General features: G+C 33.5%; 1 protein-coding gene and 1 pseudogene across 1 annotated transcript; both read left to right on the top strand.

Moving 5' to 3' along the window:
* Positions 1 to 3,485: 3,485 nt before the first annotated feature.
* On the top strand, positions 3,486 to 4,548 carry LOC142608668 (uncharacterized). The gene is made up of 3 exons (XM_075780363.1): positions 3,486 to 3,815; positions 4,021 to 4,221; positions 4,321 to 4,548. The coding sequence occupies exons 1-3, from the start codon at positions 3,486 to 3,488 to the stop codon at positions 4,546 to 4,548; spliced, it is 759 nt and encodes a 252-aa protein (XP_075636478.1).
* Positions 4,549 to 14,093: 9,545 nt separating this feature from the next.
* On the top strand, positions 14,094 to 16,171 carry LOC142611215 (protein NUCLEAR FUSION DEFECTIVE 4-like; annotated as a pseudogene).
* Positions 16,172 to 16,537: the final 366 nt, after the last annotated feature.

Raw genomic sequence — 16,537 nt, 5'->3', positions numbered from 1 at the left:
AGTCATTTTCGAGTATCTAATTATTTTTTCCTTTAAATATATGTAGATATGTAGTTCTTTATCCCACACATACCAAGTTATTATAAAAATGAATTTCTTCAAGGTAACTCTCAGGTAAGAACAAAAAGTTTTAATACCAGAATTTTATAGATATTAAAGTGACTTTATTTAGTCAACATCTTGAGATTACTGTCTAATTTTTAAATGTGCTATTTTATGTATGAATAGCTCTTCTTTTTTAGTCAAATATGCAATCTTGCAGACTTTGCAAATTGCACATCCACTAGTGACCAGTGTTTATTATCAGAGAATTCATTGATAAGTAGTCACGTGTTGCGCCAAATGGAGCCCTGGGCAAGTGAGCTGCGTTGGTCCCGAAATCTGCCACTAAGGGGGCACAAAAGAATCTCAAGTCAACTCCATCAAATTTTGCCGATGCCCCAGTGCTTGGGCAGGGACGCACGCAACAATTATTATCCTTAAGGACCAAAGCAAACCAAAAACGACTCATCACTGTGTCAAATATTTTTCATCTTTTGCCAAGTAAAAAAGAGAAAGACAGAATACCCCAAAAATACGATAGTACTTTATTCCACAATTACAAACTTTTTACTTGAAATCCCAAACAGTAAAAAGTACCAAATACTCACTAATTTGGAGGCAAGAAAAAAGTCAAATAAGTTTTATTAGTAGCACACTAGCACGTAGAAATTTGCTCACTAAAAAAAATTAAAAAATACTATTTTTTGGGATAAGATCCCATTGAATTCTCTCTAAGGCTGCGTTTGTTTTGACGGTAAACGCTTTCAGGAAATGGTTTTTCGCGTTTTTGGGTGTTTGGCAGGTGCTGAAATTTTGGTCAAATGGAAAATTGCAAACAGTTGACTGTAAAATACGGCCTCTGACCCGGAAATTCTTTTCCATTTGTATTTTACCTTCAATTGGTTTCAGTCCTATTTTCCCTCTCGCCTTTTCGCTGCCTCAAGTCAAGCTCCCTCCCTGCCTCAAGCCGGTCCGAGCTTCACCCACCGTCCGACGAGCGCCGCCACTCTCCCACGGTGAGTTTCCTCCACCGTTTCTCGCAGTCTCCTTCACACACCAAACGACCCACAGCTCCGGCCCACTGGACGAAATCTCACCCACAACCTCCGACCCACTCTACAACCTCCGACTCACTATACACAACCCGAACCACCCACCTCCGACACACTCTACACAGCCCGAACCACCCACCTCCGACCCACTCCACAAAGCCCGATCCACCCACCTCACCCACACACCTCCAACCCATTCTACAAAACCCAATCCACCTACCTCCGACCCACACACCTCCGACCCACCCCTCTACAAAACCCGACCAAACCTCCGACCCACCCCTCTACAAAACCCGACCAAACCTCCGACCCACCCTCTAGGCAATGCAGCTCTGGGTTGAACCGATATGGCTTTTATATATATATATATAATTATTTAATTAAATACCTATTTAATTATTGATTTACTTTTTTTTAATTATCTAGTTATTTATTTAATTATTGATATCAGAAATTCAATTTTGCTGCTCTTACAATTATACAGAAATATAAATGCAATGTGATTTGTTGGGGATTTTCTGCTCTTGGTGTTTTTGTTGATGGGTACTCTACTCTTTAGGTAGAAAATGTTTAGATTATTATTTAGAGGGAATTAAACATTTTATGGCTGCTCATAATGGTTTTGATCTCACTTGTTCAAAAAAAAAAATAAAAAAATACTATAGATTGCTTGAATTTGGATTGTTTTACTGTTGTGGTTGTTTTTATATACTGTGTACTCAATATCATGCTTGTTTGCATACCTCTTAGACCACAATGTTTGTGATGTTTTAGATGAAGAAAAAAACCAAAGAAGCAGTTCTTGCCTCAGTTGCATCTGTCCTCCTTGTGGGGGTTGCATTGGTAAGGAAATTGCGATGTAGACGACTGCCTAGGGCGCCTTATGTTAATCATGCAGCCGAAAGAGAGCATTACATAAATAGTATTCTGCATGGAAGTGAGAGACTTTGTGTTAGTCAAATTAGGATGAAACCTATAGCTTTCCACCACTTATGTCACATCCTCACTGAGGGGGAGCACATACGCCCTACTACGCACATGTCCGTTACAGAGCAAGTGCTAATTTTTTTACACATTATTGGTCATAATGTGAGGTTTCGTGTAATTGGTAGTCGGTTCCATAGATCAACTGAAACTGTCCATAGATACTTCAACGTCGTCCTTAGGGGGGTCCTGAAATTATATAGAGCTCTAATAAGACTGCCTAGCAAAGATACACCCCCAGAGATAAGGGATAGCAAAAGGTTCTACCCCTATTTCAAGGTAAATATTAAGACTTGTGTATATGTGTAAATTGTGAAAGTTTGTGTAATTCTAAATCATTATGTTTGTCGAAAATTAGGATTGTGTTGGAGCGATAGATGGTACACATGTTCGTGCATCTGTGCCACCTGAGATACAAGGAAGGTTTCGTGGTTGCAAAGGTGGAACCACACAAAATGTGTTAGCTGCCATTAGTTTTGACTTGAAGTTCACTTATGTATTGTCTGGATGGGAAGGCAGTGCACATGATTCACGTGTGTTAAATGATGCATTTGCTAGGCCACGGGGATTTTCAATTCCCTCAGGTATTATAGGATGACTTCACCTTTTGAGTTTATTAGTTTAATAAATTTTGTGCATTTTTCGAAGCATAGTAGTGATTTGGTTTTATTTTTGAACATATGTAGGTAAGTATTATCTTGGTGATGCTGGATATGGTAATAAAAATGGAATTCTGTCACCCTATCGGAGTGTGCGATATCACTTGAAAGAGTTTAGTGATCGTCCTCCTGAGAATGAACAAGAATTGTTCAACCTCCGACACTCTTCCTTGAGAACTACCATTGAGCGAGGATTTGGAGTGTTGAAGAAACGTTTTCGAGTGTTGGATGCAGAACCATTTTGGTCTTTTGAAACACAAGTGAAAGTAGTGTTAGCATGTTGTGTGATTCATAATCACATTATGGGGGTTGATCCTGCTGACTATATTATGGAAGCTGCAATGAACCAAGTAGAGGGTAGTGGCTCCCAACAAGAAACACAGTCAAGTCGGGAGTCCCTTGAAGACAGTAGAGTGTGGAATGCTAAGAGAGATGAGATATGCAAAGCTATGTGGTCTGATTATACCAGGAGTGGAGAGTAGAACTTTATTTAGATTTATGTGATTGTCATATGTACTGTATTCTTGTTTTATATATGTTTAATCTATTTACTGTAGACTTCTGGTGGTGTAAGGATCATTATTTTCAACAATACATTGTTATTTCCAGTAGTTGTTTCGTTCTGTTGTGCAAATCTATAATCGTGGTTGTATGTGTGTTTGATTTGTTGTTCATATGCACAGTAATTTGTGAATGCTACTTGGATTGTTTAAATGCTAGTCTCGCTATGCAATTATCATATGTAGTAATGTCGAAAGGGAAAGAAAAGGTGGGTAGTAAGCAATTTCGATGGTTGCCACCAATGCACACGACGATGCTAACTGTACTTGCCGAAGAGGCCACGAAGGGCAACAAGCCCTCGAACACTTTTAAGCCCGGTTCCTTCGCTACTGTCGCCAAGGCGATAACTGAACAGTTTGGGGTCGAGTGCCACCCCTCGTATGTTGAGAATCGAATGCGTACTTTGAGGACAATGTGGACTACCATTCAAACTCTTCAAAAGAAGAGTGAGTTCGGTTGGGATGATAGCTTAAAAATGATCACGTGCGATGCGAAGACGTACCAAGAGGAAGTTATGGTATGGCTTTCAACTATATTTGTGCATTATATTTTCTATTGTTCTTATCCCATAAATCATGGATTATGTCTCTTGTGGTAATAATAGCTTATACTTGTTTATCATTCACATAAATCATCTAATGACATCAATATTGAATTGAATATTGAATTTATGAGTGAAGTGATCATTGCATTGTTATTGTATGTTCCTGTCTCCCTTACAGGCGCATTGGAAGCATGCTGATTTTTTGAACAAGAAGATAGAGTTGTATGATGAGTTGGCCATTGTAGTGGGTAAGGATTTGGCCACAGGAAGCTTTGCTAAGTCATATGTTGATATTGACACAGAGCATGACAATGCAAAGAGCACTGAGATGGTGGCTGATAATGGGGAGGAGGGTGTGGTGGATAAGGGGAAGAATGTGGTAGAATTGTCCACCACTGGGTCCACACTTTCAAAGTCCCGCAAAAGAGGCCGTGCACTTCCTTCTGATGATAGCGCTCTGACTGATTTGTCTGATTAGCTTAAGGAAATTGTTGTGGCCTTGAAAGAAATCAGTCGGGGGCCTGTTGATTTTAATAGTCTTTACTCTGAGGTGATGGCTATGGCGGCGGATGGGTATAGTGAAGATATGCTCGCAACTGCCTTTGACCATCTGTGTGAAAATAAGAAGGTAGCTAGGGGATTTCTGGCCAAGACTGCTAAGTTGAGGAAGCTTTGGATGGATAGTTATTTGTTCACTCGACTCTGACTTGTCTGTTTAGTGCTGATTGTGATGGTAGGGATTGTGTGTGATGTAGTACTAGTATGATCCTAACATTGTATGATATATGTGACAATTGTATTATCGGTAAGCAGCCTATGTATGTATTTGTAACCTGTAGGATGTGAACTCTTTTGTATTATTGGGACGATACAATTGCCCAAGTTATGTGTGGTGACTTTAAACATGTAGGGCACATGTGCACTGTTCAGATACCACGTGTAGGTATCAATTTTGCATACCATGGACTTGTAATGGTGAAAGTACATTATGTGCGTTTTGATATAAATATTACCACGTGATATTCGGATGCTCTTTGTTGATGTTGAAGTCGATTATTTTTGTGATGCTTTTTGTAACTGTTGAAGTGGATGATTATTTTTGTGCTATTACAGGTTCATCTAGGCAATGCATTTATTTGTAAATGCATTTCATATTTTCCGTAAAATGTGTGAACAAACCAAACATGGGAAAATGAATACAGTAAAACGAATTTCAGAAAATGCCAAACAGTGGAATTTGTTTGCTGCCCTTATTTTCCATGGTGCAACCAAACAGCATGAGTACATTTTCTTTACGGGAAAATATTTTTTCCGGAAATGATTTTCCGTCCGGAATTGGTTTACCGTCGAACCAAACGCAGCCTAAATGTCTATACAATAAAGAATGCGCGCACAGCACTTTGGCATGCATCTAGTGCAAAATATTGTTGCAGCTACAGTTGGTTTAGGTGAGTTTTTTTTTTTCAACGGGCACAGTAGCTATAGTGCCTAATTTTTTTTTTTAAAAGTAATCAGTTTTTTTTTATTTTTAATATTGATGTAAGCTGACATTTATATTGTTATACTGACATAATAAATTTCATAAAATTTTCACAATTATTGACGTGCCAATTTCTTACAGGTTAAAATAAAATAATAAAATAAAATATGAGATTGATTTTTTTTTTTCCAGATCGGTTTGTGTTTTTTTTAAAAAAAATATTGATTTAAGTTGACATTTATATTATTATATTGACACAACAAATTTCACAATTATTGACGTGTCAATTTTTTACAAGTCGAAATAAAATAATAAAATATGAGACTGTAGCCAATCACAACTGAAAATAAATGTTTTAAAAAAATGTTCAACACTTATTGTTATCACAATACACTGTAGCTACAACAATACTTTGGTTTAGTTTTCATAATTATTGACGTGTCAATTTCTTACAAGTCGAAATAAAATAATAAAATAAAATATGAGATTGGTTTTTTTTTTTTCAATAATCGATTTGTGTTTTTTTTTTCTTTTAAATATTGATGTAAGCAAACATTTATATTGTTATACTGACACAAAAAATTTCACAATATTTTCACAATTATTGACATGTCAATTTCTTATAAGTCGAAATAAAATAATAAAATACGAGACTGTAGTTAACCAAAACTAAAAATAAATGTTTAAAAAAAATGTTACAACACTTATTCATATCACAATACACTGTAGCACTGTAGCTACAACAGTGCTTTGGTTTAGTTAGTTTTTTTTTTTTTAAGTAATCGGTTTGTATTTTTTTTTTTTAAAATATTGATGTAAGCTGACATTTATATTATTATATTGACACAAAAAATTTCACAATATTTTCACAATTATTAATATGTCAATTTCTTACCAATAGTAATAAAATAATAAAATATGAGACTGTAGCTAACCACAACTGAATATAAATGTTTTAAAAAAATGTTACAACGCTTATTGTTATCACAATTGTTAAGATCTTAGTTTCTTATAGATCAAATAAAAAAAAAATGTTTAAGTCCACAACATTTTAACATTAATTTCTAAAATGCCTAAAGTTTTTTTTTCCCAATAATCGGTTTGTGTTTTTTTTTTCTTTTAAATATTTATATAAACAGACGTGTATATTGTTATACTTACACAACAAATTTCATAATATTTTCCCAATTATTGAGATATCAATTTCTTACAAGTCGAAATAAAAAAATAAAATATGAGACTGTGACCACAATTGAAAATAAATGTTTTGAGAAAATTTTACAACACTTATTGTTATCACAATATTTTCACAATTGTTGAGATCTCAGTTTCTTATATATCAAATAAAAAAATGCTAAATCCACAATATTTTAACATTAATTTCACAACAAATCATAGGTAAGCTATTATTGATGGATAGCATTGGAGCTACAGTGCTTTTGGTTTATTCAACTGGCACAGTAGCTACATTGCCTAAAGTTTTTTTTTTTTTTTTTTTTTTTTTTCTAGTAATCGGTTTGTGATTTTTTTTTCTTTGAAATATTTATGTAAGCTGGCATTTATATTGTTATATTGACATAATAAATTTCACAATATTTTCACAATTATTGACATGTCAATTTTTTACAAGTCAAAATAAAATAATAAAATATGAGACTGTAACTAACCACAACTGAAAATAAATGTTTTGAGAAAATGTTACAACACTTATTATTATCACAATATTTTTCACAATTGTTGAGATCTCAGTTTCTTATAGATCAAATAAAAAAATGCTAAGTCCACAACATTTTAACATTAATTTCTACTGTGCCTAAAGTTTTTTTTTTTTTTTTCCAGTAATCAGTTTGTGTTTTTTTTTCTTTTAAATATTTATGTAAGCTGGCATATATATTATTATACCGCCACAACAAAGTTTACAATATTTTTACAAATATTGAAGTATCAATTTCTTACAAGTCGAAATAAAACAATAAAATATGAGACTGTGATCAACCACAACTAGAAATAAATGTTTTGAGAATAACAATAATAATGTTATCAGTTTAAAACCAATAATAACTTGCCATTTAGAATTTGTTCTAAAAATGTTATGAATGTAGCATTTCTCTCAAAAAAAAAAATCTATTCGGATCCTAAAAATGAAGATATTGTAAAAATATTGTGATATTTTGTTGTATTCTTAGACTTCTTTTCTAATATAGGCAAATTGGGTGTGTCAAAATTCATGGTTTCACACACAAAATCTGTATTAATTTTCTCACTACTGAGGTAGCAGTGCCTTGCACGTGCAGCAAACACTAGTTATATATAAAATATGTGACCCTTAAAAATTGAATAAATGACGCATATTGCACATTCAACTAAAAATGAGAAGAATTTGGAAGATTCAATTCGTTTTTTTTAATGTTTAATACATTAGGTTCTCTGTTTGTTTGTTTGTTTTTTTTTTTTTTTGAGAAATAGGTTCTCTGTTCTTTTATTAATTTTAAACGCATAATTGATGTTCCCGTTTAAATTTTAGCCAACTGCCTATTTTAGTACTAATAGAGCTAACGAGTAACGTTTTTAACTTTCTTTCTTTAATTTTTTTTTCCTGGATGCATAACCTCTCTAACTTCTCACACGATCAAAGACTTCTAAATTGCCACACGCACACCTTCTTGTTCCACCTCCTCTCCTTTTACAACTATCTCACATACAAAATCTTCAAAAACCCAATTCTCACATTTTTGCCTCTTATTATAATTTTCCTCCTCTTCTTCTTTCACTATTTCATTGTTAATAATTTGTTCTTATTGTTCTCAATGGTTTTTTTTTTTTTTCTTATTGAACAGAGAGAGAAGTAAATCGAGCTTGATTTCTTCAAAAATTAGAAATCTGAGCTTGTGTATGAAGGTTGGGGTTCCGCGTTTTGGGATTTTTTCTTGGGTGTCTTCCAAATGGGTTTTCACTTTTAGGTTTTAACTCATTTAGGGGGGGGGGGGGAAGAAGAAAAAAGAAATTAACATCATTAGCGTTATTGGTAAAAGTGGCAAAAATTTAAAAAGGGAACCTAAAGTAATATATATATAAATATAAAAGTTGTGCTCATATATATATATGAAGTTGATATATATTTTGATAAACTTAAGAAACTTTGTTAATGATAAAGGCAGTAGTCAACCCTAATTGAAAACCACATTTCATGTAATGAGTGTCATCAGTTCGAATCTTTCCCACTTCAATCCTTTCCTCATTCCACCTCTCTATTTCTTTATTTCTTTATTTCTTTTTTAAGTTGATGTCAATACAGAAGGAAATACACAAAGAAAGACCGTCAAAAAGGGATTGTTCTGAGCAGCTGGTTCTAACTTCGAAGGGTAGTGGTCTAATTCCAGATATTGGCTTTAACAGGTCTTGCTTAATCTAACTTGGCAAAAAGATTCAAAGAGAATATTGCCACCAAAAAAAAAAAAAGTAATGACCCATCAATTTGCTTGCCTTGTCATTGATTCATCTTAATCAGTTCTCGACCCAACATTTGGCATCTATCAATCCAGATTGTTCTTATTTTTCGATGGAACAATCCAGATTGTTCTTGATCACCCAAAAGGTAAATACTAACCAAAATGACAAAAACTTAGTGAGGTTGAAATATCAAGGCCAAGTTGTTGGCAATAACTATAAGGACAGGACGAGATTTTTCTCCACTAATGAACATGATAGCATTCCCACTAATTAATGATAGATTTTCTCGACTAATGATTCACTTGCCTTTACTTTGGCAACTATATCGCTTTAGAATAATGATAGGAAATGCTTTTTATTAATATAATTATTGAGGAATTAAAGTCTAAATGGAGCATTATCAATTTCATAGACCTATAAATTTTATTCACCACTTATCTCAACAACTATGAACAAGAAATTGGAAAAAATTGTTTCCTGAAACTTATTGATCACTTTGACCTTTGCCTAATTCTATCAACCATTAACTTATTGAACACTTTCCCCCCACTATAACTAAGCACACTAAATCCAACCACAATACCATATACTTACAATATTTCTAATACAATTAGAATTGAGATTATTTACTTGCTTTACAATTAAATATGGTTATAATCGGATCTTGATATCTCTATTCAATGGTTAAAATCCTTATTCCTCATATTTTTTCTTATATATATATATATATATATATATATATATATAATGTTATATGCAAAATTTAGCTAATGCCCTCTAGATTTTACGAAAATTATCCCAAATTAATCAATAATACAAGAGTATCATTTCTTCTTCTCACATAATGATGGTTTCCATCGTAAATTCAATTAACGAGATTTATTATTATGTAAGAATGAACTATTAATAATGGAGAGTATTATTAAATAATTACTATAGTTGACCCTCTTGCTCTACCAATGGATTTAATGATCTTATAAAATATAATTTTTGATAACAAATTTATCATTTAATTACATTTTCTTTTTATATCCTCCATACTTACAAAATTTCAAAAAAATTAAAGATCAATAGTTATGTTATCAATCAAATATTTAAATTTCGAATTTTTGTAGTCTAAAATTATACATAAAAAAATAAGTATAGGGATCAAATAGTAAATAACATTTGATTGACATGAAAATTGACATGTGTTTTAAGAACATAGAGAGCATGCAATTCAACAATTAGATTTTCAAAATATTTAGCAATGTTAATTTGTTTAGTAAGAGTTATAACCTTAAATTACAACTAAGTATCCATTTGGATACAAATTATTGCATTTACGTTTCCCACGTTCACGTTTCAGCTCTTTTTTTTTTTTTTTTTTCCTGCGGCAGCTTTTCAGCTTTTAAGGGACAAAAATTACTGTTCACCCACTGACAGCACTGTTCACATATTTTTTCATTGAAAATAAATCCTGCAGCACTATTCATACGTTTAAAAATTATTTTGCTATAGTGTTTTCGGTTTTCAGTAATAAGTTCTATCCAAACAGACCCTAAGTTTGTAGTCAAATTTTGTTCTTAAACTTTGGTCCTCTTAACAATATATTAGGTCCTTACAAATAAAAAGAAAAAATTCAAAAAAAAATTTATTTAACTAATTAAAACTTTTGAAGATATGTAACTTGCAAAATGATAATGAGACTATCATGTAACAATTTCAAAATAAGAAAATCCATAGAAGGAAATTGTAAGACTATTTGTTTGCGTGTGTGCATGTTTTTTTTGTCAATATATGAAGTTCTCTCTTTATTAGATTTTGTTTAATTTAAGTTTCTTAATGATCATCCTCAAAAATATTCTTGAAGCCGCCACTGAATGGAGCACTACAAGAGGTGCACACAAATTGCTTGCATTAATGAACTTGTTGAAATGAATGCATCTGATCTGTGATGACCTATTGGTTTCTTACTAAAAAGGTAGCAAGGTAGACGATATATCGCATCCATTGAAGGTGAGTATTCCAACCAATCCCTATGTGAATGTGATTCAAACCGTGAAGGTTGAAATTGATGACGATGAGTATCATCGTTGTATAGATAGTCTATATTTTTAGGTTGATATGGACGTTCTTTGAGATAAGCTCGTCAGATTTCATCTTGTTTGTTGATAGGGAATTCACATATTTGTTTACGTGATCCTGGATCACGATCTAGCTCTTCAGATTGAATTCTTGAACATTTGGAGAGTTGTTCATTAGGCATTGAAGTATCAACATTTGTTTCTACAGCCACAGATGTCCTAATATCTGAATTGCTACAATCTTTTTCTTAAAGAATGCATCAATTATTTTTCGTTTGCTCATAATTCTTTTAGCTTTAAGAATATGACTCAAAAATTAACCTCAAAAGAACTTTAAAAAATAAAATTTTAATTAGAAATTTTTACTTAGTTATATGGATATTATTTATACTCAAGAAAAAACAAAATTTTCACTATAATTTAAACAGTCAACCCATTTTTAATACAACTTTAATTAATAATAACTCCTCAAACAAAAACAAAAATTAAACACACAAGTATTGTTACACACCATAAACCAAACAATTTAACAACACTGACAGCCACATCACATGATATCTAACTAATAAAATATAAGTAATGAATCAAAACAATTTTACTTTAGAAAATTTGTCTCCACAAAGTGTAAAGATGGGTGTGAGTTGTGTGGCAATGCCTACTGCCTCTGCCCTATAACTTTAGATCTTCCCTTCGAGACTCATCACAAACAATCTCCCTATGCCTTCAATCATGTATTTCTCTAAAAATATATGAAAATATAAAGAGCATGTGAATATTTAGGTGTAGATAGTTGAGAAAATAAAAAAAAGACACTAAAAAGGGATGAGTGTCTAATGCTTAAGAAAAAGAAGAAAACTCACCATATAGTCACTAAGTTTCAAATCTTGAAATTTGACAATGAAATATGTTGGGTGATTTGTTTTAGAAAGTAAGAAGAAAGAAAAAATTGGTCAGGATTTTTTTTTTTTTTTTTTTCAGACTGTAAGGACAAGGACTGATGCTGAGTATTGGGGGCTGGTACTCTGGTAGGCAGAGGAATGAGAAGTGTATCAAAAAAAGAATAAGAAGTCAAGGGAATGGAATTCGGTGGGGTGGGTTTATTTTTTTGACCGAAATGATAGAAGTGGGGTACTGGGGTGGGTTTTTTCTTTTTGTTGTTAGTGTTTGTACTATTTAAAAGTAAGTGGGCTGTGGGTCTTTTTTTTGTATTATTTGGAGTACATCATGCTAAAACTAAAGCTGGGCTGACTGCTGAGAAGAGTGGAGATATTGTGGGTATGGTGGGAGGGCCGGATGTTAAAAAGTTGTTGTTTGAAAAAAAGACCTTATATTCTCCCTACAAATCAAAAGAAAGTTGATTTTTTTCCCCACATGTTTTCGGAGGTAGAAGTTTTTTAGAGAGAAGTTCTAAAACAATAAAACTCTCAGATCTGCTTTGAAATATTACACCATCATTATATCAAGACATGTGAAATCTTATCAGTTATGACAATAATAGACTACAGAGTGAAGGACAAGTGAATGCTTCTCCACATCTGTATTGTAATGATTATACCTCATCTTTATAACATCTAAATTCTTGCAAAGGACACATGAATGCCTCTTCTTTTTCTTTTTCTGCTTTTTTTTTTTTTTTTTCCTGATAAACATCAAAAGTCTCACTAGATCATGTTCTTTTACATCATTGTTGCGTACAGATGGAGAAAGCCTATCGACTCAACAAATTTCACACTTGTTGATGTGATAAATTAGTAATGTTAGATAAAAATGTGATTTTAGTTGTAGGCCTATATATGAAAACCCATACAAGCTCACTAATGCTTAACTGTTATATAAAAATTTTGTCAAAATTTTTGTATACGTAGGATTGCTCTTTTCTTTCTAAATATCTTTAGGCAACGAAAATGAGGATCACGAGGTGAGCTATCCAAAGACCTACTGCGGAAAGTAAGCCAGAGTGTTTGTTCTGCTCTAGGCCGCATACCGAATTCTTCATCTAGTAATACCTATTAAAGATACTAGTTTAATATGTGTTAAAGTGTATTAGCATAAGAGACACGATAATATTGCAAAGCCCTTGTTGAGTTAATCCTAACTCTTATAGTCCCTTAATTGAGCTCTAATAAGGTATATATAGGAACTATAAAAACTAGAGTTATTCTTACATGAGCTTTACAATATAATTGGGTCTCTTTGATCAATAACACACGTTAACACACAATTAACTGGTATCGTTACCCTTTACTTCACTCTCCACCAAGTATAATTCAGAAGCAGAAGCATGTTAGGAAAACAAGAAATGAGAATTGAGAAGGTTAGAGAGAATATATATATATAGTCAAATTATAATTAGGAGAATCAATCCCTCCAAAAAAGAAAAAAAAAAAAAAACTGAAGTGAAACTGTGTCTTTAGTCATTGAACTATGGGTTAGTTTTTTGAGTACAACAACTTAGCTATGTTTTTGAAGAGTTATGAAGTATGAACACCTAAATCTGCAACTATTAATTTCAGGCAAAACGATAACATGCTTCAAACACACGTGGAATTGTGGATGGCCTAGTTTATTTATGTACTTTTACTTTATTTTCCCCTTCCTGATTTTCTATGCTAATAAATAAATTAATTAAGGAAATCAGTGGAAGTCAAAATAGTCATTGAGTTGTGCGTGTCATTTTCTTGTACACCATGACGTTGAAAATCTTACGTATGTGTGTATCACACTATCTTCACTTAAAAACCCTACAGTCCACGTCAAAGTTGTCTCACAGATTCTCACTCATCAATTTGATTATTTTTAAGGCTTTTGTCAATAAATGCTTGATGGTAGAGGTTAAGGTTCAATTAATACGGTATAAAATAATATATTATAAATATTTTTTAAAAAAGTGTTACGTTTGTAATATTTTTATAATTTTTTTACAATAAATCATAAGTAGTTAGTTGTTATTGATTCAAATTTGAACCTAATACTAAGATTACTTTTTTATTCTAACAATAATAACCAGTAACAATCTGCCACTTATAATTTATTGTAAAAATATTATAAAAATATTATGAACATATTATTCTTTAAAAAAAAAAATCAGTAAATACTTTAAACAAATTGTTTTAGGGAATATAACTTATGCATTGAGAGCAGTGGTTAACAGTACCCTTCTAATTTACAAAACCAGGCTCCTTGATAAATTGCATGTACTAAACTCCCTCCTCATAAGTAAGTCTAAGCCTAGAGCTTGCGTATCTTAAACCTTTAAGATACAAGAAAATGGAGGTGGCTGAGTTCAGAGGTGGTGGTGGGGGTTGGAGAGCCATTAAGGGCTTCGGCTTGCATGTGCTCCTTGGTAGATGGTTCATGGTCTTTGCATCGTTCTTAATCATGTCTGTCTCAGGTTCAGGGTACTTATTTGGCGTATACTCCAACGACATAAAATCAACCCTAGGCTATGACCAGACATCGCTCAACTTGATCGGCTTCTTCAAAGACACGGGTGGAAACGTTGGAGTCCTATCTGGGCTTATCAACGAGATCTCACCCCCATGGGTGGTCCTCTCAATTGGGGTAATCATGAACTTGTTTGGGTACCTCATGATATGGCTTAGTGTCACAGGCCATATTGCCAAACCCCAGCTATGGCAAATGTGTTTATATATATACATCGGTGCAAACTCACAGGCATTTTCAAATACTGGAGCTTTAGTCACTTGTGTTATGAATTTCCCAGAAAGCCGAGGCAGTGTTATAGGCCTTCTGAAGGGTCTTGTTGGTCTAAGTGGTGCTATTATAACACAACTCTACCATGCTTTCTACGGGGATAACTCAAAGGCTCTGATTTTGCTAATTGCTTGGCTTCCCGCAGCTGTTTCCTTTGTCTTTCTTCGAACGGTTCGGATTATAAAGACAGCTCGACGATCCAACGAGCTCAAAGTTTTCTACAACTTCCTCTATGTTTCACTTGGCCTTGCCGGGTTTCTCATGGTTTTGATTATAATACAAAACAGGATCAAGTTTACCAAGAGTGAATATGTAGGAAATGCTTGTGTCGTTCTTACCTTGCTATTTCTCCCACTTGCAATAGTTATAAAAGAAGAATTCAAACTTTGGAAGAGAAAGGAGCACCCCTTGAATGATCATATACAAGTGAAGGTGGTATCTGAAAATCCACAAGTATTGGAGCAACCATCACTGCCCCCCAATTGAAGCTCGAGCAAGTGAAAGAAAGCCAGATTCTTGCTTGAGGAACATATTCAGGCCACCAGACAGAGGTGAAGACTACACAATATTACAAGCACTTCTCAGCATCGACATGCTAATTTTGTTTATAGCCACAACTTGTGGTATCGGTGGAGCATTGACGGCAATTGACAACTTGGGTCAGATTGGTAAGTCACTAGGCTATCCAACTCACAGCATCACAACCTTTGTATCACTCGTGAGCATTTGGAATTACCTAGGACGAGCTATGTCTGGCTTTGCTTCTGAAATCTTCCTAGTCAAATACAAATTCCCTCGTCCCCTAGTGCTTACACTTGTCCTTCTTTTCTGCTGTGTTGGCCATCTCTTAATTGCCTTTGCGGTCCCAAATTCTCTTTACTTTGCTTCAGTGATTATTGGGTTTTGCTTTGGTGCACAATGGCCTTTAGTATTTGCAATCATATCTGAGATCTTTGGGCTCAAGTACTATTCCACTTTGTACAATTTTGGTACCATAGCAAGCCCAGTTGGGTCATACATTCTCAATGTTAGAGTGGCTGGTCGTTTATATGATAAGGAGGCTTTGAAGCAGATGGAAGCTTTAGGTGTCACAAGGAAGGCAGGTCAGCAATTAACATGCACAGGCGCTCACTGTTACAGGATGGCTTTTATTATAATCACAGCGGTAACGTTATTTGGGTTCCTTATGTCTATTATTTTGGTTCTTAGGACGAGCAAATTTTACAAAGGTGACATCTACAAGAAGTTCAGAGAGGAAGCAAAGGCAGCAGCGAGTGAAATGGCCTCTAGCAGGGGAGATGACATAGTACCGATGAGAGAAAGAGAAGGTGGAGCAAATTTCATTGCCTCATCCGATGCTGCCTCTTGCAGTAATACCACCAACACCAGCAGCATCAACCATCATTAAATTCATGAGTTGACTAGTGCTGATTGATTGTGCGTATGATGTAATATATTGATCAAGTTATTTCTTTTTCATTTTTAGAGCGAGGAAAAAAAATTATAAAGAAAGTGTATGGACACATTTTTTGTGCCCCAAACACTGATGGGTGCTTCTAAGAATGATTGAGAAAAAATAATTGCTCCATGTGAAAGTAGTGATTGTTTACTATTTATAGTTGCTATTGTCATCAAGTTGTTATAAATTGTATTTATAAAAGAACTTGTGAATGAAGTCTCATATTGAATAATATTAATAATGATAAATAGTTATTAACTTATTATAACATAATTGAGCTAAAACTTATTTAGACTTGGGAATTAAGTGTTACGTACTTGACATTTTTTGCACTTTCACAATAAATTTTTGGTTGTAAATTGTTTTTGGTTCTAATTTGAACTTATTATTGAAATTATTTTTTTGTCCCTAATAACAGCTAATAACAACTTGTTACTTCTGATTTGTTGTGAAAATGTAAAAAGATTATGAACATAACATTTCTCTTAAGATTTTTTTTTTGAGGAAGTTTCTCTTTAGACTAAAG

The sequence above is a fragment of the Castanea sativa genome, chromosome 9 (genome assembly GCF_040712315.1).
Source record: "Castanea sativa cultivar Marrone di Chiusa Pesio chromosome 9, ASM4071231v1".
Classification (NCBI taxonomy): Eukaryota; Viridiplantae; Streptophyta; class Magnoliopsida; order Fagales; family Fagaceae; genus Castanea; species Castanea sativa.
Note: the sequence above shows the minus strand (reverse complement) of the source record. Positions and strands in the feature narration are given on the sequence as shown.